Source organism: Vombatus ursinus, unplaced genomic scaffold, assembly GCF_900497805.2.
Source record: "Vombatus ursinus unplaced genomic scaffold, bare-nosed wombat genome assembly UNPS02011369.1, whole genome shotgun sequence".
Classification (NCBI taxonomy): domain Eukaryota; kingdom Metazoa; phylum Chordata; class Mammalia; order Diprotodontia; family Vombatidae; genus Vombatus; species Vombatus ursinus.
Window position 1 is genome coordinate 4,280,294 of NW_020951147.1, and position 19,099 is coordinate 4,299,392.

At 62.5% G+C, this 19,099-nt stretch overlaps 1 protein-coding gene across 5 annotated transcripts in view; it reads left to right on the forward strand.

Moving 5' to 3' along the window:
- The window catches only part of SPTBN2 (spectrin beta, non-erythrocytic 2), a 46,757-nt gene extending 28,666 nt beyond the window's left edge, over positions 1 to 18,091 (forward strand). For all 5 annotated transcript variants that reach the window (XM_027856014.1, XM_027856016.1, XM_027856015.1 and 2 more), the window contains 32 exons: positions 215 to 295; positions 403 to 518; positions 1,309 to 1,421; positions 1,537 to 1,724; positions 1,824 to 1,941; positions 2,192 to 2,350; positions 2,494 to 2,796; positions 3,211 to 3,364; positions 3,466 to 4,336; positions 4,608 to 4,745; positions 4,999 to 5,755; positions 6,370 to 6,572; positions 6,757 to 6,847; positions 7,158 to 7,304; positions 8,290 to 8,553; positions 8,656 to 8,880; positions 9,052 to 9,141; positions 9,254 to 9,523; positions 9,604 to 9,734; positions 10,049 to 10,253; positions 10,406 to 10,780; positions 10,977 to 11,221; positions 11,338 to 11,476; positions 11,831 to 11,915; positions 12,152 to 12,348; positions 12,691 to 12,842; positions 12,935 to 13,010; positions 13,093 to 13,143; positions 13,314 to 13,534; positions 14,426 to 14,599; positions 15,033 to 15,075; positions 17,232 to 18,091. In XM_027856014.1, coding sequence (XP_027711815.1) covers positions 215 to 295; positions 403 to 518; positions 1,309 to 1,421; positions 1,537 to 1,724; positions 1,824 to 1,941; positions 2,192 to 2,350; positions 2,494 to 2,796; positions 3,211 to 3,364; positions 3,466 to 4,336; positions 4,608 to 4,745; positions 4,999 to 5,755; positions 6,370 to 6,572; positions 6,757 to 6,847; positions 7,158 to 7,304; positions 8,290 to 8,553; positions 8,656 to 8,880; positions 9,052 to 9,141; positions 9,254 to 9,523; positions 9,604 to 9,734; positions 10,049 to 10,253; positions 10,406 to 10,780; positions 10,977 to 11,221; positions 11,338 to 11,476; positions 11,831 to 11,915; positions 12,152 to 12,348; positions 12,691 to 12,842; positions 12,935 to 13,010; positions 13,093 to 13,143; positions 13,314 to 13,534; positions 14,426 to 14,599; positions 15,033 to 15,075; positions 17,232 to 17,465 — 6,616 coding nt within the window. In that variant the 3' untranslated portion in view covers positions 17,466 to 18,091. The remainder of the gene's footprint in view (positions 1 to 214; positions 296 to 402; positions 519 to 1,308; positions 1,422 to 1,536; positions 1,725 to 1,823; positions 1,942 to 2,191; positions 2,351 to 2,493; positions 2,797 to 3,210; positions 3,365 to 3,465; positions 4,337 to 4,607; positions 4,746 to 4,998; positions 5,756 to 6,369; positions 6,573 to 6,756; positions 6,848 to 7,157; positions 7,305 to 8,289; positions 8,554 to 8,655; positions 8,881 to 9,051; positions 9,142 to 9,253; positions 9,524 to 9,603; positions 9,735 to 10,048; positions 10,254 to 10,405; positions 10,781 to 10,976; positions 11,222 to 11,337; positions 11,477 to 11,830; positions 11,916 to 12,151; positions 12,349 to 12,690; positions 12,843 to 12,934; positions 13,011 to 13,092; positions 13,144 to 13,313; positions 13,535 to 14,425; positions 14,600 to 15,032; positions 15,076 to 17,231) is intronic.
- Positions 18,092 to 19,099: the final 1,008 nt, after the last annotated feature.

The window sequence follows — 19,099 nt, forward strand, 5'->3', positions numbered from 1 at the left end:
GCCATGGGCACCAACTCAGGGCTGAGAGCACCAGGGAGGGGGCCGGGTGTGGCCGTGGGCACTAGCTCGAGGCTGAGGGTGCGGAGGAGGGGGCCGGGCACAGCCATGAGCACCAGCTTGAAGCTGAGGGTGTGGAGGCGGGGGCCGTGTGTGCCTCCATGGTTCTCCCCACAGAGGCGAGAAAGGCGGCCTTCTCTTTGGTCCTTGCTCACAGGTACCCCAATGTCAACGTACACAATTTCACCACCAGCTGGAGAGATGGGCTGGCCTTCAATGCCATCGTGCACAAACACCGGTGTGTGGGGGGAGTCGAGCAGAGGGAGGGGGTGGGGCGTGGTGGCTCCCTGGGTGCTAAGGCCCCTCTTTTCATGGTCTCGGGACCCTTCTTCCCTCATCATCCAGGCCAGACCTGTTGGAGTTTGAGACTCTGAGAAAGTGCAATGCCCACTACAACCTACAGAATGTTTTCAACCTGGCAGAGAAGGAATTGGGCCTCACCAAGCTGCTGGACCCAGAAGGTGGGCGGGATGGGGGGAGGGGCTGGATCGTGGTCTGAGGTCCTGCGTCTGCTTCGGGTGCCAGAGAGTCTGACGGGGGAGCGCTATGGGACAGGGTTCTGGGTGGCCTTTGGCCTACTGGCTACAGAGAATAATGAACAGGCCTGAGGCTCGCTGGGGAGGCAAAACTGCCCTCACTTTCTCCCAGGGTTTCTACACTCTCTGGCCTAGCCAACATCTCCGAGAGTCCAAAGCGGGCCCAGTTAAGGTCTTCTGGCGTCTCCCTCATGGGGAAGCCGCGGTCAGTTGCCTTCCTCACCCCAGCACTGAACATTTAGTTTGGAGTCAGAGAGAAGCCCTGACCCAGCGCTGAGATGGACCCTGGGAGCGGCCTTGCCCCCGCACTGCCGGCCTGCCTCATGAGGCAGGGCTCCAGAAAGTTGCAGAGCCTGAGGCCCCAGGCCCGCCAGCCAGTCCGCCCCCAGGCCATCTCCATCACTTCTTCCTAGCCCAGGGACACTGTGCTCCTTCCCAAGGGTGCTGGGTACACTGTTTCTCCTCTGAACTGCTCAGGCACCAAGGGCCCTGAGAAAATGACCTCTGTTAACTTGCCCGTGGCCTTTCAGGCTGAATGACTTAACTGCCAATTTGACCTATGAAGTACTGCCCAGAGGTCCTGCCTGAAAGGTTGGCCGAGAGCAGGGAGGACAACAGGCAGGGTTCTCGGAGGAGGTGCAGGCAGAAGGGCAGTAGATGCCCTCCCTCTGGCGCCGGGCCCCGGGCCTCCAACATGCCTGGCCTTCTTCCCCAGATGTGAATGTGGACCAGCCTGACGAAAAATCCATCATCACCTACGTGGCCACGTACTACCACTACTTCTCCAAAATGAAGGCCCTCGCCGTGGAAGGCAAGCGCATCGGCAAGGTAGGGCGCCCTGGGGCGGAAGGAGACCTGGCCACAGAGGGCACGCCTGGGCTCCCGGGGCACGGGGAGGTCTCTGCGGAAGGACCGGGCAGCCCCCCTTGGCTTTCCCGCCCAGGTGCTGGACTACGCCTTGGAAGCCGAGCGCCTGGTGGAGAAATACGAGGTTCTGGCCTCTGAGCTGCTGCAGTGGATCGAGCAGACCATCGCGACCCTCAATGACCGGCAGCTGGCCAACTCCCTGAGCGGCGTGCAGAATCAGCTGCAGTCCTTCAACTCCTACCGCACGGTGGAGAAGCCGCCCAAGTAAGCCGCCCTGCCCTGCCCTGTGTGGGGGGAGGGGGGGGGACCTGCGGGCGCCGGCGGGGCCTCGTCCTGAGCGCTCTCCCCTCCCCCGGCCCTCAGGTTCACCGAGAAAGGGAACTTGGAAGTCCTGCTCTTCACCATCCAGAGCAGACTGCGTGCCAACAACCAGAAGGTGTACGCCCCGCGGGAGGGCCGGCTCGTCTCGGACATCAACAAGGTACGTGTGGCAGCGAGGGCCCTCCCCGCTCAGCCCAGCGAGTCTGACTCCTTGGGCGCCTGGCGCTCTGTCTGGCAGCCTCCCTCTCCTTGGTCGGACGCCCCTCTCTGAACGTGTCACGGGCGGCTGTCGCCGCCAGTTGTAAGAACGCCGCCAAGGGGCCGGCCTCCCCAGACCTGGCGGCCATCCCAGGGCCCTCCGTGACCCTCCTTCCTCTCTGTTGCCACTGACTGGGCCCTGATCCTTGCAGGCTTGGGAACGTCTGGAGAAAGCGGAACACGAGCGGGAGCTGGCGCTGCGCACCGAGCTGATCCGCCAGGAGAAGCTGGAGCAGCTGGCCGCCCGCTTTGACCGCAAGGCTGCTATGCGGGAGACCTGGCTTAGCGAGAATCAGCGCCTTGTGGCCCAGGTCGGTGGGGAGCACTGAGAAAAGAAGGGGTAGCTGGAGGCTGGACATCCAAGGCGGCCAGCCCACCAGCAGGAAGGCGGGGCAGGGGACGGGCGCATGGGCCGCAGGACCGGGGACTACCCTCCCCATCCTCTCTCCTGCAGGATAACTTTGGCCTGGAGCTGGCGGCCGTGGAGGCTGCAGTGCGGAAGCACGAAGCCATCGAGACCGATATCGTGGCCTACAGCGGGCGCGTGCAGGCCGTGGATGCCGTGGCTGCGGAGCTGGCCGCCGAGCGCTACCATGATATCAAGCGGGTGGCGGCCCGACAGCACAACGTGGCCCGGCTGTGGGACTTCCTGCGGCAGATGGTGGCGGCGCGGCGTGAGCGGCTGCTTATCAACCTCGAGCTGCAAAAGGTCTTCCAAGACCTCTTCTACCTCATGGATTGGATGGAGGAGATGAGGGTGCGTATGGGCAGCACCCCAGGAGGGAGGGCCTTGGGCCTGGGGCAATGAGCATTGACCGCCTGTGGCGGGGACGGAGCCTGGGAGAGGGCCTGAAGGGGGGAAGGCTGGGGGCCTGGGGCAGTGACCACCTGTGCCCCTGTGGCAGGGATAGGGGTGGGGAGAGGGCCTAAAGAGGAGAAGGGCAGAGAACCTGGGGCAGTGGACACTGACCACTCTCACCCCATGGCAGGGACAGAGCCAGGGAGAGTCCCTGGCCAAGGGACGGAGGAGTGAGAGAGAACAGAAGGCCCCGAGCTGCCAGGATGGTCACTCCTATCCAGGACAACAGGCCCAGGGTGGTTTGGCAGGCCGAGGGCGTGGGCCAGGCTGGGATAGAAGGGTGATGGGCCAAGCATCCTGTGTCTCTGGCAGGGCCGACTACGGTCTCAGGACCTGGGCAAGCACTTGGCCGGCGTGGAAGACTTGCTTCAGCTGCATGAACTGGTGGAAGCTGACATCGCCGTGCAGGCCGAGCGGGTCCGAGCAGTCAGTGCCTCGGCACTTCGGTTCAGTGACCCTGGGGCAGGTGAGAGGCTGGGGGGTGAGGGCAGAAAGAAGCCTGGGGGCTGCAGGAGAGGGAGAAGAGGTGCTGAGTGGCCCTTCTCCTCCCTTCCCTCCCCTCTCCAGGCTATAAGCCTTGTGACCCCCAGCTTGTGTCCCAGCGTGTGGACGCCCTGCAGCAGAGCTATGAGGGCCTCTGCGAGCTGGCAGCCACACGGCGGGCCCAGCTGGAGGAGTCCCGCCGCCTCTGGCGCTTCCTCTGGGAAGTGGGAGAGGCAGAGGCCTGGATCCGAGAGCAGCAGCACCTCCTGGCATCGGCCGAGCCTGGCCGCGACCTCACCGGCGTTCTGCGGCTGCTCAGCAAACACGCGGCCCTCCGAGACGAAATGAGCGGCCGCCTTGGACCGCTGAAGCTCACGCTGGAGCAGGGTCATCAGCTGGTTACAGAAGGCCATCCGGGAGCGAAGCAGGCGGCCGCACGAGGCGCTGAGCTGCAGGCCCAGTGGGAGCGCCTCGAAGCCCTGGCGGAAGGGCGGGCCCGGGATCTGGCCCAGGCCTCCAGCCTCTACCAGTTCCAGGCAGAGGCGCATGACATGGAGACGTGGCTGGTAGACGCCCTGCGCCTGGTGTCCAGCCCGGAGCTGGGCCATGACGAGTTCTCCACCCAGGCCTTAGCCAAGCAGCACCGGGCCCTGGAGGAGGAGATGCGGAGCCACCGCGCTGCTTTGGATGCGCTGAGGGAACAGGCCGCAGCCTTGCCGGCTGCCGTGGCCCACGCCCCCGAGGTGCGGGGCTGGCTGCCCGCGCTGGAGCGCCGCTACCAGGAGCTGCAGGCGCGAGCCGGTGAGCGGGCCCGGGCCCTGGAAGCCGCCCTGGCGCACTACACCATGCTCAGCGAGGCGAGCGCCTGTGGGCTCTGGGTGGATGAGAAGGAGCAGTGGCTCAATGGGCTCACCCTACCTGAGCGCCTGGAGGATCTGGAGGTGGTGCAGCAGCGGTAAGCACTTCCTGGGGCCCTGCCCCACCCGCAGTTAAGGCCTGACCCGAGGTCAGCAGGAGTGGACGTAGGCTAGCCTGCCCCCCGCACTGCTCCTTGCCGAGCATTCCGGCAGCTCTAAACTCGGTGGGGGGGCTAGATGTTGGCCCCGCAAAGGGCACTCCTGCCACCACCGCCCCCAGAGCCCCAGTTCCTGCGGGTGGGGTGAGAGCTCCGCAGGGGCTTCCACCAGTCCCCGGAGAGTCAGAGCCTCTGCTCTTGCACTGGGCAGGTTTGAGACTTTGGAGCCTGAAATGAATGCTCTGGCTGCCCGCGTCACTGCAGTCAATAGCATTGCCCAGCAGCTGCTGGAGGCCAAGCCACCTGGCAGGGATAGCATCCTCGCCACCCAGAAGCAGCTCAACCACAGGTGAGGCCGGGGCTGGGGCTGCCGAGAGCGGACCGGATTGGAGGGAGGAGAGGCCGAGAGCTGACTCAGGCAGGCAGACAGAGGGGCCCTCGGACGAGGGCAGGCAGGATGGGCAGGGAGTGGGGGAGGGGGCAGAGGCAGAGCCACCAGAGCCAAAAAGGAGAAGGTAAAGGCCAAGGCAGGGGAAAGGGGTGCTCCCAGACGTGCCCACTGGGGCCAGAGAGCTCGCAAACACCTATCCCTCCTCCCCAAGGTGGCAGCAATTCCGGACCCTGGCAGATGGCAAAAAGGCAGCCCTGACCTCTGCCCTGAGCATCCAGAACTACCACCTGGAGTGCACAGAGACCCAGGCCTGGATGAGGGAGAAGATCAAAGTGATCGAGTCCACCCAGGGCCTGGGCAATGACCTCGCTGGAGTGCTGGCCCTTCAGCGCAAGCTGGCCGGCACAGAACGCGACCTGGAGGCCATTGGAACCCGAGTGGGAGCCCTGGCCCAGGAGGCGCATGCCCTGGCCTCCGGCCACCCCGCACAGGCCCCTGCCATCGAGGCCCGGCTCCACGAGGTCCAAGACGGCTGGGAGGGCCTGCGTGCCACCATGCGTCGCAGGGAGGAGTCACTGGGTGAGGCCCGGCGGCTGCAGGACTTTCTTCGGAGCTTAGACGACTTCCAGGCGTGGCTGGGCCGCACCCAGACAGCTGTGGCGTCCGAAGAAGGGCCGGCCACCCTTCCCGAGGCAGAGGCGCTCCTGGCCCAACACGCGGCCCTGCGGGACGAGGTGGAGCGAGCCAAGGGCGAGTACAGCCGGCTTCGCGCCGTGGGAGAGGAGGTGACCCGCGACCAGGCCGATCCCCAGTGTCTCTTCCTGAGGCAGCGCCTGGAGGCTTTGGGGACCGGCTGGGAAGAACTGGGTCGCATGTGGGAGAGCCGCCAGGCCCGGCTGGCCCAAGCCCACGGCTTGCAAGGGTTTCTGCGGGATGCTCGACAGGCTGAGGGCGTGCTCAGCAGCCAGGTGAGATGGTCCCAGAAGGCAGAGGCCTCCAAGGGGGAAGGGGAGGAAGGAGAGAGAGAGAGAGACTGGGGCAGAAATGGGGGGATGAGGGTCTGGGGGGGGATGAGGGCCGCATGAGAGAAGGGGCGGGGAATGCTGGAAAAAAGCCGTCAGGGGAAGAAATGAGAGGTGGCGAAGCAGATGGGGTGAGCCTTGAGGATTGAAGTCAGGAGGACTCCGGCCAGTCACTTCTCTACTCTGCCGCAGTTTCCTCGTCTACAAAATGAGGGGAGGTTCAGATCTAGCCTCAGACACATAACACACACTAGCTGTGTGACCCTGGGCAAGTCACTTAACCCCAATTGCCTCACCCAAAAAAAAAACTTATAAAAAAAATGAGGGCAGGGTTGGAGTTAGATTCTGAGGTCCCTTCCAGCATCTGTGAAGAAGCATCAGAAGGGACCCGAAGGACCCAAGTTCCACGCTGCTTTTTGAGGCTTCCCCTTATGGGGTGTTGCCGCCACCCTTCACCCCCTTCCTCGAACCAAGCCCGTTCCCCCCCCAGATGCCCCTGCCCGGGTTTCCAAGGCCAGAGGAGGCCTGAGCGGCTGCTGATATCTCTTCTCCCCTCCCAGGAGTACGTGTTGTCTCACACGGAGATGCCAGGGACCCTCCAAGCTGCCGATGCCGCCATCAAAAAGCTGGAGGATTTCATGAGCACCATGGATGCCAATGGGGAGCGGATCCGGGGGCTTCTGGAAGCGGGGCATCAGCTGGTGGCGGGTGGCAACATCCACGCAGAGAAGATCCAGGAGAAGGCAGACTCGATTGAGAAGAGGTGGCTGGGTCTGGGCCTGGGAGGGGAGGGAGGGAGGCGGGGAGGAGCGGGGGCGGGGGGGGGCAGGCCCCAGGTCGGCTGCGTCCCAGGGCCCGTGGCCCACCACCCTCCAGGGGCCTGGGCAGGTCGGGCGTCTCAGCTAGTGCCAGGCCAGGAGGTCACGGGCGGCCGGCCATCATTACAGGCACAGCAAGAATCAGGAGGCCGCCCGGCAGCTTCTCCGCCGTCTCCGGGACAACCGAGAGCGCCAGCACTTCTTACAGGAGTGCCACGAGGTGGGTGCGTGGCCCCTCGTGCGCCTGCTCCTTGCCCCCCTCCGCCAGACAGACATAGACTGAGCCCCTCTCATCTCACCTACGTGATGATGTATCGTTTGTGTATCTATCTGTACCTAAGATTTCCTCCTAAAAGAACATTGTCTCCTCATCTGTATCCTCGGGACCTGGCCTGGTGCCTGGTAGTAATGCCAGACGGGTCCACGCCCACCTCCATCTGCCGTCCCCTTTGAGTCTCTCCCTCACAATGTATGCTCTTTCTTGCCCTTCCTGACCCTCTTCCTGAATGGCTCTTTCCTGCCTGGTCCAGCTGACGCTGTGGATTGATGAGAAGATGCTGACGGCCCAAGACGTGTCCTATGACGAGGCTCGAAACTTGCATACCAAGTGGCAGAAACACCAGGCATTCATGGCCGAGCTGGCGGCAAACAAGGACTGGCTGGACAAGATTGACCGGGTGAGGGGTGGGCTGGGGAGAGGCTCCTCTGTCGGTCATCATCATCGCTAGCATTCTGCAGCATTTTAAGGTTTGCAGACATTATCTCATTAGATGCTCACAACAGCCCTGGGAGGTGGGGCCTACTGTTATCCCCATTTTACATATGGGGAAACCAAGGCCATCAGAAGGTCACAGAGGCCAGATCTAGTCAGGTCTTCCCGACTCCGAGGCCCAAAGCTCCATCCGCTGCACCGCCTAGCACTTAGCACTGTGCCTGGTATATAGCAAGCGCTCAATGAATGCTTATTTATTCATCTTGGGAAGAGGGGATGTTGGAAAGTAAGGATTACCCACTGGGGACAGAGTCCCAGCTTTGGCCCAGGATCACAGCCACGCACTCCTGAGCTCTGCCATCACTGATCTCCCATCCCAAGTATTTCACCTTCACCTCAAATGCTCAAGGCATTTTACAGTCAGGTCCAATTGAATGGGTGTTTGGGGGTACAGAAGACCAGGAGGACCTTAGTCTAAGTAGGAAGACAAGATGGATCTACCTGAAACAATCTGGGCCCAGACAGACAAGGAGGGGTTTGGTGGCTACGTCATGTGGGAGTCCAGAGAAGCCAGTTGGCGGTGGGGGTGGGGTCGTCAAGAGAGACTCAGACAGCCTGGGAGGGGAGGGTCCTTGGAGGAAGGAGATGAGAGAGGCCCTGAAGGACGGCGGAGAGGAGGATCGGCATACACAGACATACTCTCTGCAAGGGTCTCAGTAAGGGTCCTACGACCTGTCCCCTTGGTGCGGCGCTGCTGCGGGTTTAGAAAAGTGCCAGAGAAGTTAGAGCACCTAGAGGGAAGTCCAGCTCTGCTACTTTCTCCCCATCTGTCTTCCCCTCCCTGGGCCTCAGTTTCCCCAGAACAGAGTGCTAAGCCTGTGGCCCTGTGACTCAGATCTTGGGAGTGGTGGCCTCTAATTCTTTCCCTAAATCCACCCCACCCCCACCAGGAAGGGAAGGTACTGACATCAGAGAAGCCCGAGCTGAAGCCCCTGGTAGGGGAGAAGCTGGAGGCCCTCCACAAGCGATGGGAGGAGCTGGAAAACACCACGCAGGCCAAAGCCCGGAGCCTCTTCGATGCCAACCGAGCGGAGCTGTTTTCCCAGAGCTGCTCGGCCCTGGAGAGCTGGCTGGGCACCCTGCAGGCCCAGCTGCACTCGGACGACTACGGCAAGGACCTGACCAGCGTCAACATCCTCCTGAAAAAGCAGCAGGTGCTGCAGGGGGCCGGGGAGGGCCAGGCCGAGCGTGGGGGTGGGGGGAGGGGCTCCCCGAAGGGCCCCGGACTCACGGCCGCCCCCCTCGTGGCCCGGCAGATGCTGGAACGGGAAATGGCTGTCAGGGAAAAGGAGGTGGAGGCCATCCAGGCCCAGGCCAAGGCGCTGGCCCAGGAGGAGCACGGGGCCGGAGAGGTGGAGAGGACCTCGCGAGCCGTGGAGGAGAAGTTCCGGGCCCTGTACAAGCCCCTGAAAGAGCGCTGCAACCGCCTGCTAGCCTCCCGCGAGCAGCACCAGTTCCATCGCGATGTGGAAGATGAGATCGTGAGTCCTGGGGGGGAGGCCTGGGAGGGGGGCTGCCTTCCCTGGGCCTCGGTGTCCTCGACGACCCCATTCCAGAACCACCTTCTGCTTTGCCACCCTTCCTCCCGGAGCCCAGGGAACTCCGCTCCCGGCCCTGCCGTCCCCTGATGCCTCTGCCCCTTCCTCCCCTAGCTGTGGGTGACCGAGCGGCTGCCGATGGCCAGCTCCATGGAGCACGGCAAGGACCTGCCCAGCGTCCAGCTGCTCATGAAGAAGAACCAGGCAAGTGCTTCTCCAGCTCCAGAGCCGGGGGGTGGCCCGACCCCAGAGGGCGTCGGGCCGTGCCCGGGGGCTCTCGTGGTGGCATGACTTCGGTCCTTCCTCCCCCACGCAGACGTTACAGAAGGAGGTCCAGGGCCACGAGCCCCGCATCGCAGACCTGAGGGAGCGGCAGCAGGCTCTGGGGGCAGCAGCGGGCCCAGAGCTGGCAGCCCGTGTGGCGGAGCTCCAGGAGCTGTGGAGGCGCCTGGGCCAGGAGCTGGAGCAGCGTGGGGCTCGCCTCCGGGACGCGCTCCGGGCCCAGCAGTTCTACCGCGATGCGGCGGAGGCCGAGGCCTGGATGGGGGAGAAGGAGCTGCACATGATGGGCCAAGAGAAGGCCAAGGTGAGAGCCGCGGCCAGGTGGAGGCTGCGCCCTGGCCCTGGCCCTTCAGTCCCTCACCCGCCATCCGTTCCCTCCCCCAGGACGAGCTGAGCGCTCAGGCAGAGGTCAAGAAGCACCAGGTCCTGGAACAGGCGCTGGCTGACTACGCTCACACCGTCCGCCAGCTGGCGGCCAGCAGCCAGGACATGATTGACGGCCAGCATCCGGAGAGGTGAGGTGGCTGGTGGGGGAGCCCCGCGGGCAGCCCCGGGCCGATCCTCTGGCCTCCCGGCCTCGGGCTCCTTCGCTGGAATGAGGGGGGTAGAAGATGGCTTCTCACGGGGCGTTTCCTAAATAGATGAAGGCACCGATCTGGGCGTTGCCAAGTCTGCCCTTTGGGGTGGGCAGGCGAGGCGCTGGCGGCCTCGGACGGTGACTGAAGGAGGTGGGGCTGGAGATGGGCCACGGGGAGCCCCAGGGACCAGAGGAGAACCTTTGGCCGGCCCGGGCTGCCCTCTATCTCCGGCCTTCCCTCCGCCCCCGCAGCGACCGGCTGACGGTACGCCAAGCCCAGGTGGAGAAGCTGTACGCCAGCCTGAAAGAGCTGGCTGTGGAGAGGCGCGGACGGCTGCTGGAGCACCAGCGGCTATGCCAGCTGCGGCGGGACCTGGACGACCTGGAGCAGTGGATCCAGGAGCGGGAGGTGGTGGCCGCGTCCCACGAGCTGGGCCAGGACTACGAGCACGTCACGGTGAGTGGCGTCACGGTGAGTGGCGTCCCAGGAGGCGCTCCCAGACTCCTGGAGGGCGTCCTGGAGCGGGCGTGCCCTGAGGGGCCGGGCCGGCCCCGGAGAGCTCTGGGCGCGGGGGCCCCCGGTAAGGCCTCCTGTATTTCTTGTACCAGATGTTGCGGGACAAGTTCCGAGAGTTCTCCCGAGACACCAGCACCATCGGTCAGGAGCGGGTGGACGGCGCCAACGCCCTGGCCGACGGGCTGATCACCGGGGGCCACGCCGCCAGGGCGACGGTGGCCGAGTGGAAGGACGGGCTCAACGAGGCCTGGGCTGACCTCCTGGAGTTACTAGACACCCGGGGCCAGGTCCTGGCTGCTGCCCACGAGCTCCAGCGCTTCCTCCATGGGGCGCGGCAGGCCTTGGCACGGATCCAGCACAAGCAGCAGCAGTTGCCCGACGGGGCCGGCCGAGACCTGAATTCCGCCGAGGCCTTGCAGCGCAGACACTGCGCCTATGAGCACGACATCCAGGCGCTGAGCGCTCAGGTGCGACCCCGTGGCCAGAGGCGGCTGAGGGCGGGCCCGACAGATGGGGGCGGCAAACGCCGGGCTCCCCCGAGCCTTCCCTTCGCCCCCATCTCTGCCCTCACCCTGCCGCCGAGACTGGGGGAGAGGGTGAGGCTACCAGCGGGTGCCGGCGGGGGAGGGGGACACCCTGACCCTTGCCTCGGGGGCTCTGCAGGTGCAGCAGGTGCAGGATGATGGCCACCGCCTACAGAAGGCCTACGCGGGGGAGAAGGCGGAAGAGATCGGCCACCACGTGCAGGCTGTGGCCGAGGCCTGGGCCCAGTTACAAGCTAGCTCCGCCGGACGACGCCAGCTGCTCCTGGACACGGGGGACAAGTTCCGCTTCCTGCAGGCCGTCCGGGAGCTCATGCTGTGGATGGATGGGGTCAACCTGCAGATGGACGCCCAGGAGCGGCCCCGGTGAGCTCCGGGGCCGGAGGGCTGGAGGGCCGGAGGGCCGGAGGGCTGGAGGGCTGGGCCCGTGGCCAGTTTGTGGCTCTGGGGGCCCAGGAGACTTAGTGTCCTGCGCTCCCTAGGGATGTGTCCTCTGCTGACCTGATGATCAAGCACCACCAGGGCATCAAAGCGGAGATCGAGGCCCGAGCCGACCGCTTCTCCTCCTGCATCTGCCTGGGCCAGGAGCTGCTGGCCAGGAACCACTATGCGTCCGAGGAGGTGACCGCCGGGGCCTCCCCTCCCCCGCTCTGCAAGAGCAGCCTCTGGCTTGAGCTCAGGCGCCAACATTGCCCCAGCACAAGTCGGCCCACATTTATCAAGCTCTTACTGTATGACAGGCCCTATGCCAAGCTCTGGGGATACGGAGAAGCAGCAGCCACGGTCCCTGCCCCAGGAAGCTTACACTCTGATAGGGCAGATAACAGACCAGTAACCAGGGCCGTAGTATGTAGACGGAGGTGATGTGGGAGGGACGGCCCTGGGAGCAGGCGGGTGGGGGGGCCCTGCAGAAGTGGGGTTCGAGCCGATCTCTGAGGCCCCAGGGGCCCCGCTCAGTCGTCTCTGTGCCCCCAGATCTCAGAGAAGCTGTCGCAGCTGCAGGCGAGGCGCCAGGAGACGTCCGACAAATGGCAGGAGAAGGTGGAATGGCTTCAGCTCGGTGAGTCGTGGCGGACCCCGAGCCACGAGGCGGGCTTCCCGCGAGCCTGCCGTCCTGGAGGCCTGGCACGGGCAGCAGGAGGCCCCGGGGGAGGCAGTGGGGGGCAGGCCCCCCCGGGGGTTACGGGGGGGGAGACTGAGCCCGGGGGGGGGGCCCAAGGTCCCGGAGACGAGGTGTGGCAGTTCCCCTGCCTTGTCCCCAGCTCACATGACCCCCCGGCGCCCCCCCCCTTACAGTTCTGGAAGTGCTGGTGTTTGGCCGAGATGCCGGCGTGGCCGAGGCCTGGCTCTGCAGCCAGGAGCCCCTGGTGCGAAGCGCGGAGCTGGGCTGCACCGTTGATGAGGTGGAGACCCTCATCAAGAGACACGAGGCCTTCCAGAAAGCGGCTGCCTCCTGGGAGGAGCGCTTCAGCGCTCTGGAGAAGCTCACCGCGGTAAGTGGAGAGGGCCCCCCAGCCCTTTCCGCTGGGTCCCCCTGCCCCCGCCCCGGCCCTTTCCGCTGGGTCCCCCTGCCCCCGCCCCGGCCCTTTCCGCTGCGCCCTCAGGTAGAGATGGAGGAGCCTCTTGTGGCCTTCGCTGCCGCTTGGGATGTTCTGTGCTTCCCCGAGTGATAGTTAAAGACCCCGGCTCTGTGGCGCCTCTGACGTCCCTCATTCTCGGCCTGCGAGTCTCCGGGGGCCAGCGGCTCTTGTGCTTTCGGAGCCGCGAGCTTCCTCTCCCCACCTTGTCTTCTGGTGTCGGAGGCCTTCACCCCTGAACTCTGGGCTCTCTGGCAGCTGGAGGAGAAGGAGGAGCAGCAGAGACGGCGGGAGCAGGAGGAAGAGGAAGAGCAGAGGAGGAAGGCGCCTCCAGCCTCGGTTTCCCCAGCAGCGCCTCCCCACAGGGATCGCGTGGATGGCCAGACAGCCCTGGAGGCCTCCCATCTTGGGTTAGAGCTGGGTCGCTGTCAGGGAGAGGGGCCGGGAGCGGGGAGGGGGCCCTCGGGGCTAAAGGTCACGGGGGCATCTCTTGCTCTCCCAGGACCCAGCCCCGGTTGCCGTCCTCCGGGGGGCCGGTTGCGGTCAACGGCGTCTGCACCGATACGGAATCCTCACAGGTAACCCCTCGCACCCTGGTTCACTGACCCCCTCGGGCCCTTGACCTTCCTGCCCACATCCCCCCTGCTGTTGTTTCTGCAGCCCCGGTTGGAGCAACAGAGACTGGACCAGAGCAGCTCCCCAGAAGGGCCCGTGAGTCTGCCCCGCACATGGGGCCCCTGTTGGGGGAGGAAAGGGGCAGAGGACAGGGCAGGGGGAAAGCAGGGAGAGTGTGAGAGGGTGTCTCCTGGGTACCCGGGAGCTCCAGGCCAGGTGCCCTTGCATCTCGCCCACGGTAACAGAAATCTGGCCTTTCTCCCTAGGCCCCCGGGGCGGGGGAGGCAGCCAATGGACCTCGGGGAGAGAAGCAGAGCCGGGCTCGAGGCCCTGCCCCTTCGCCAATGCCCCAGGGCAGGGCATCTGAATCAGCCTATGCTGCCACGCTGCCCTCTCGCGGCCCCGAGCTCTCTGCCCAGGAGCAGATGGAGGGCCTGCTCTGCCGAAAGCAGGAGATGGAGGCCTTTGGCAAGAAGGCAGCCAACAGGTACCAGGGGCCCTGCGGGACGCTGGGCGGGGAGGTCCCCGGGGGCCGGGGACGGGGCTGGTGACGTGGTGGGGAGGCCGTAGTTTGTGACTGGCCCCTTTGACGGATGATGTATGCTAAAAGCGGAGAGTCTGGAGCCCCAGGATCTGAGGCCCTGAAAGTCACTGTTGGTCAGCCGGCCTTGCTTGAGGACCTCCGCCTGCAGGGGCCTGGCTGCCTCCACGGGCAGCCCTCGTTTCCTGAGAGATCAGGCCCAGATTGCCTCTCTTCGCGCTGTTCCTCTCCTGGGCCGAGGGGAGTGGATGGAATGAGTCTCTCTTTCTCGTGATGCCCCTCCGACATTCAGACAGTCCTTCTGTCCTCAGCCTCATAGCGTGATCCCAAGGCCTTTCCCCATCCTTGCTGGCCTTCTTAAATCATGACCCCCAGCACCAGAAAGAGCCTTGCCGAGGTGACACGCTCCAAGCAGAGACCCCAGCCGGCCGAGCGGCTCCTCGGCCCTGCTCATTGGTGCCTTCTCCTCCTCTGTGCAGCTGGGGGCCGGGGTCGGTCCTCCTGGAGGGCCCTGGGGCCCTCGGAGGCTCTCGGCTGCTGTTCCGGTCACCCTTTTTTGGACGTGCTCGAGGTTGTTAATGCCTTTTGGGAGCTGTGGCCCCTGGACCTGAGTGTGGCACTCCCAGTGTGTGCAACGCCAAACCCACCTGCCCCTAGGCTCCTCGTCTCTAAAATGAGGAGATGCCACCACATATAAAATCCTCTGGGCCCGGGGCGAGTCAGGACAGAGAAGTTTAAAGATGAAATGAGATGAGATGGAAGCTGGCCCCCGAGCGCGTGTGATGGCATGTCCCCCGAGGCCAGCATCCTCACCCGAGCACCCTCCGTGCTTCTCAGGTCATGGCAGACTGTGTATTGTGTCCTGCGCCGCAGCACCCTCGGCTTCTACAAGGATGCCCGAGCCGCGAACATCGGGCTGCCCTACCACGGGGAGGTGCCAGTCAGCCTGGCCAGAGCGCAGGGCAGCGTGGCCCTGGACTACCGGAAACGCAAGCATGTCTTCAAGCTGAGGTAGGGCCAACAGCTGGGGTGCGAAGGAGCTCTGGCGAGGGCCAGCGGCCTGGAGGGCAGGGCAGTGGGGAGAACGTGGCCCCAGGAGGGCTTCAGATCTGCCCTCTGCCAGCCGCCTACCAGCTTCCAGAGGTGTCGGGGAGAGGGCAGTCAGTGCTCCCCGAGGCGGCCTGGGCCCTGCCTGCCTGTTGGAGGAGATGTCCGTGTGGGCAGCGAGGGCTCTTTGGCGTGGGAGAGGCCCAGGCCCACTTCCTCCCACGCCACAGTCTCACAGAATCTGAGGAATGTGCAGGAAGGTGCCTGCCTGGTTACCTACCAGGGGCTATGCAGGCTGCCTCTCAGCTGATTTCCCCAGCTGGACAGCCGTCCACTGAGCCTTACCTGGCAGACGGCCGGTCCGAGCTCTGCCCTAAGTTTCTTTCTTCCTCCGCAGTTTACAGGATGGAAAGGAGTATTTATTCCAGGCCAAGGACGAGGTGAGCAAACTCCCTGGCCTCGGCCTCCCTTGTTTTTCCCCTCCCATGTTCTGGAATTCCACAGCTTCTGTCATCCTCCTTCTCCTCTTTTCTCTGCCTCTTCCTTCCTTTCCTTGTGTTCTGTGTCCCATTTCTTAGTATGTGTCAGCCACTTGCAATGTGCTGCTAGTTCGTGTAAAGAATAGTCACAAAAATGTTTCCTTCTGTGATCTCAATGACGTGGCTGAGTCCCTTCAGCAGTGCGGATTGCAACCCATTCAGTTCAATTCACCAACCATGTATTAAGCACCTGTTATATGCCAAGCCTGTCCTAGGGACTGAGGACAAAAAAGAATTAGTCCCAGCCCTTCTGCTAAGGGGAAACAACACAGACATAGACAAGTAAATGCAGAATACATAGACTGTCAGTGCAAAGTCATTTTGGCTGGAGGACAGAGGAGTGTAGCAGCCTTCTTTGTGTGAGAGCCTTGGAGGGAGCTAAGGAGAGAGAGACAGCGTGTCTAAAACAGGGACCGGCCAGGCTTGCTGGATTGTGATAGGGCAGAAGGGAGAGGTGTGTGAGTGAAAGCCCCACAGAGGCCTTTGTACTTTGTCCTAGGGCACTGGGCACTGCTCCAGCTTTGGGGTGGTTTCTTTGACGATTCCTGACTCCACCTACCGGGGGGCGGGCAGAAGGTCTGTTCTCTCGCCACCTCAATCTCCCCCCGAGTAAACTCTTTGTGTCGACTGGCCAGGTCGGAGGTGAAACTTCATTTTAATTTCTCTTGTGCGTGATTCACAGCAGACTTTCCTAGAGTGGTTAACAGTTTGCAATTCCTTTGAAACCATTCCCATCTTCACCACTTAGCTCTTGACCTTTGGTCACATATGGGTGAGAATTCCATGTTGATCTTGGGATGTGGGACCTTTATCGGGCCCCTGATTAAAGTGACCAGCCAGGCCGTGACAGGAAGCCATATTTCATTAGTGAAAGGACACCGATGTTTCAGGGACCGGCCATGAAGCCCGAGCCTGCTTCTCCCAGGCCCCGCCAACGCTCTTATGTCATCTTGGTTGGTTTTTTGGGTCAGTAGTTCTTTGATTTTTTTGGAGAGGTCGAATATCATTGCAAAGGATTATTTACAATTTCTACTTTTTGCCTTTTGCAAATTCTCTGTACACGCCAGTGAGCCATGAGGATTCTTTGTCAGTTCTGCATGGGATGTGTTGACCACAGGCTTTTTTTTTTTAAACAATTGTTGCGGTTTCATGGTGTGGTGGGGGTCGTCTCAAAGAATTCAGAGTCGAGCCACTCCAAGTACAGGCATTTATTGGAATGAACACCTCCGACGGGCTGAGTTCTAACAGGAACCAGCAACTTAGTAAGACAACACAGGCAATCTGTAGTGTAATGATGCTGATTACACCCCAGAAATTATGAATATGAAAAAGGCAGGAGGGGTTTGTTAAGGGATAAGGTAAAGGGGAGGGGTCCTAGCCTCCGTGGAACTGTGCATGCAATTACCCACAATGCATACAAAAAAACCCATGGGGGCGGGGGGATGACAGGGGACTGCAGGTATGTATGATGATGACATTATAATAAGCGTCTTTGTCATCAGTTCACCAAAAGACAGCTTTTGCTATTCCTGAGCAGGTGGGTGCCTACTTAGGGAAAGTCCCTGTTGTTGTGGGTCCGCATCCTGCGCGGGCATCATGGTGGTGCTGCTTTCTGATTGGCTGGTTGTTGTGGTCCTGAGACCACATGGGTTGAGTGCGTGAACATGCCTGCTGCTTCTGTGGGAAATGTGAGGAATGGCCCTGGGGGCAGTGGCTAGCTAGAGGCTGTGGCTGGGATCCCATCTCCTGGACACGCCCCCTGCCTCTGTGGGAAATGTGAGTTCATGGACACACCTGTTGTTCTGGCGAGGCGTATATGAGGAAGTTAGGATGTTAGGGGAGGGCAGTGGGTATATTGAGTCTGGGGGCCTGTGGTGTGGTTAAACTTGGACGTGCCCACTGTTCAGTGGGGCCCATAATGAAGTTGGAATCCTGGGGCTGGGGGCAGCTTTGTTAGGATTCGACAAGCATCAGCTGCTTCTTAATCCTGTGGATGTGGCCCTTGGGCCTGCTCGTGTTCTGACCTATGCCTGCCTCCTCTCCCCCCCACCCCACAGGCAGAGATGAGCTCATGGCTCCGGGTGGTGAACGCCGCCATCGCCGCGGCCTCTCCGGCCTCCGCAGAACCCGAGGAGCCGGTGGTGCCCAGTGCTTCCCGGGGCATGACCCGGGCCATGACCATGCCCCCAGTGTCCCCCGCCAACATAGAGGGGCCTGTCATCATGCGCAGCAAGGAGGGCAAGGAACGGGATCGTGAAAAGCGTTTCAGCTTCTTCAAGAAGAACAAGTAGGCGGAGGCCACTCCTCCGGACCGTGGCCCTCGCTCACAGCCAGTGGGCAGCAGCCCCTGGGGACTGGCGCCGGGACAGCTACCCGCTGCTAGGGACCATTGCCATGCTGCGCCGCCATGCCCAGGAACTCTGACTGGAGTCGCCCCAGGGTCCCAGGGCGGCCTTTTCTTCTGCTATTTAATTTCCAGACTGGTGATGGGGCCCAGGCAACCCCCAGTTCATCCTCTTTCCTCCCCCTCATCTGTTTGGCTCCATTCAGGGTCCCCAGACCTCCTCAGCCCCCATGGAGCCTGGGACAGTCCTCCCGTAACCCTATGCCAAATGGGGCCTCGCCGCCCTACTCTGCCCTGCCTTAGGGCTCTCCTCTCCCGACACAGCTAGGTTCCCTCTGGTTCTGTGTCCCCTAGGAACCAGGCAGGAACGTGTTGGAGCTGAAGCCAGGCCTTGGAGACAGGAGTGCTAAGAGATGGAGCCAGTGATGCTGATGAGCCCACCCCACTGCCCTCCTTCCCCTCTCCTCTAGCCCTGAAATGCCATCCCGTGTGCTTCCAGGTGCAGGGCTCCTTGGGGTGGGGGGGGTCTCCCACCACATCGGCCTCGGAGACAATTAAACTGTTCAGCTCTCATTGTGCCTCTGGTTTTCTGTGTACTTTGATGCCCTTCTCCTCTGGTTTTTGTCCTGTCTTCAAAGTCCAATTTCTTTTTTTTTTTTTTAGGCAATCGGGGTTAAGTGACTTGCCCAGGGTCACACAGCTAATAAGTGTCAAGTGTTTGGTCTGAGGCCGGATTTGAACTCAGGTCCTCCTGACTTCTGGGCCAGTGCTCTTCCCACTGTGCCACCTAGCTGCCCCTTAAAGTCCAATTTCTAAAACGTCCCCACAAAGTGCTCCCCTTCAGGGCAGTGGCCAGAGCCGTGCCTCTCTGGACACGTGAGCGAGAACCGTGGAGCTGGGTTCTGTGCCCTGGCCTCCCCAGCCTCAGTTCTTCCACTGACACAGCCCCTCTTGCACCTCCTCACCCCACGTGCCCCTTGGTGGTGATTACCTACAGACCCCTGCCCCCCACTGGAACACGGCTCGCTCCATGGTGGTGCCCAGGAAATGACCCCCACACACCCACCTTCCCCGTCCTCCCAGGCTGTTAGAGAGAGGTCAGAGGACCCACACCTGGGGCCAGAACCAATGCCGATTAAGGCCAAAGTTCCAGTTCACAGACCCAGAGGGTGAAGTCATCCAGTGCCCAAGATCCCATCTGTGCAGAATAACTCAGGCTGCAAGTAGCCAAAAAGCACTGGCTGGCTATCTGATTATGGGGCCCCAGTGCCTGACATTTCCCACGCTTGGCAGCCCCTAGAGACTACAGATTGGTGAGCAGCCAGGCGGCAGACGGGGGCCTTGCTAGAAGCATGAAGGACCTGGAGACCTAGGCATAAAGATGGGCAAAGCACACAGCACTCTCGGGCTAGATTAGCCACCTGGAAGGCACGTCTACACTTGGCCAGACTTGGGTTGGGGGGAGAATCACAGGTCAGATAGGGACAGGCAGGCACGGGGCTGCCAAACCTGGCTAGCTCATCCATCTATCTGAGCGTACGATCTGGCTAAGCAGAGAACTAATAAAACCACCACCCCACC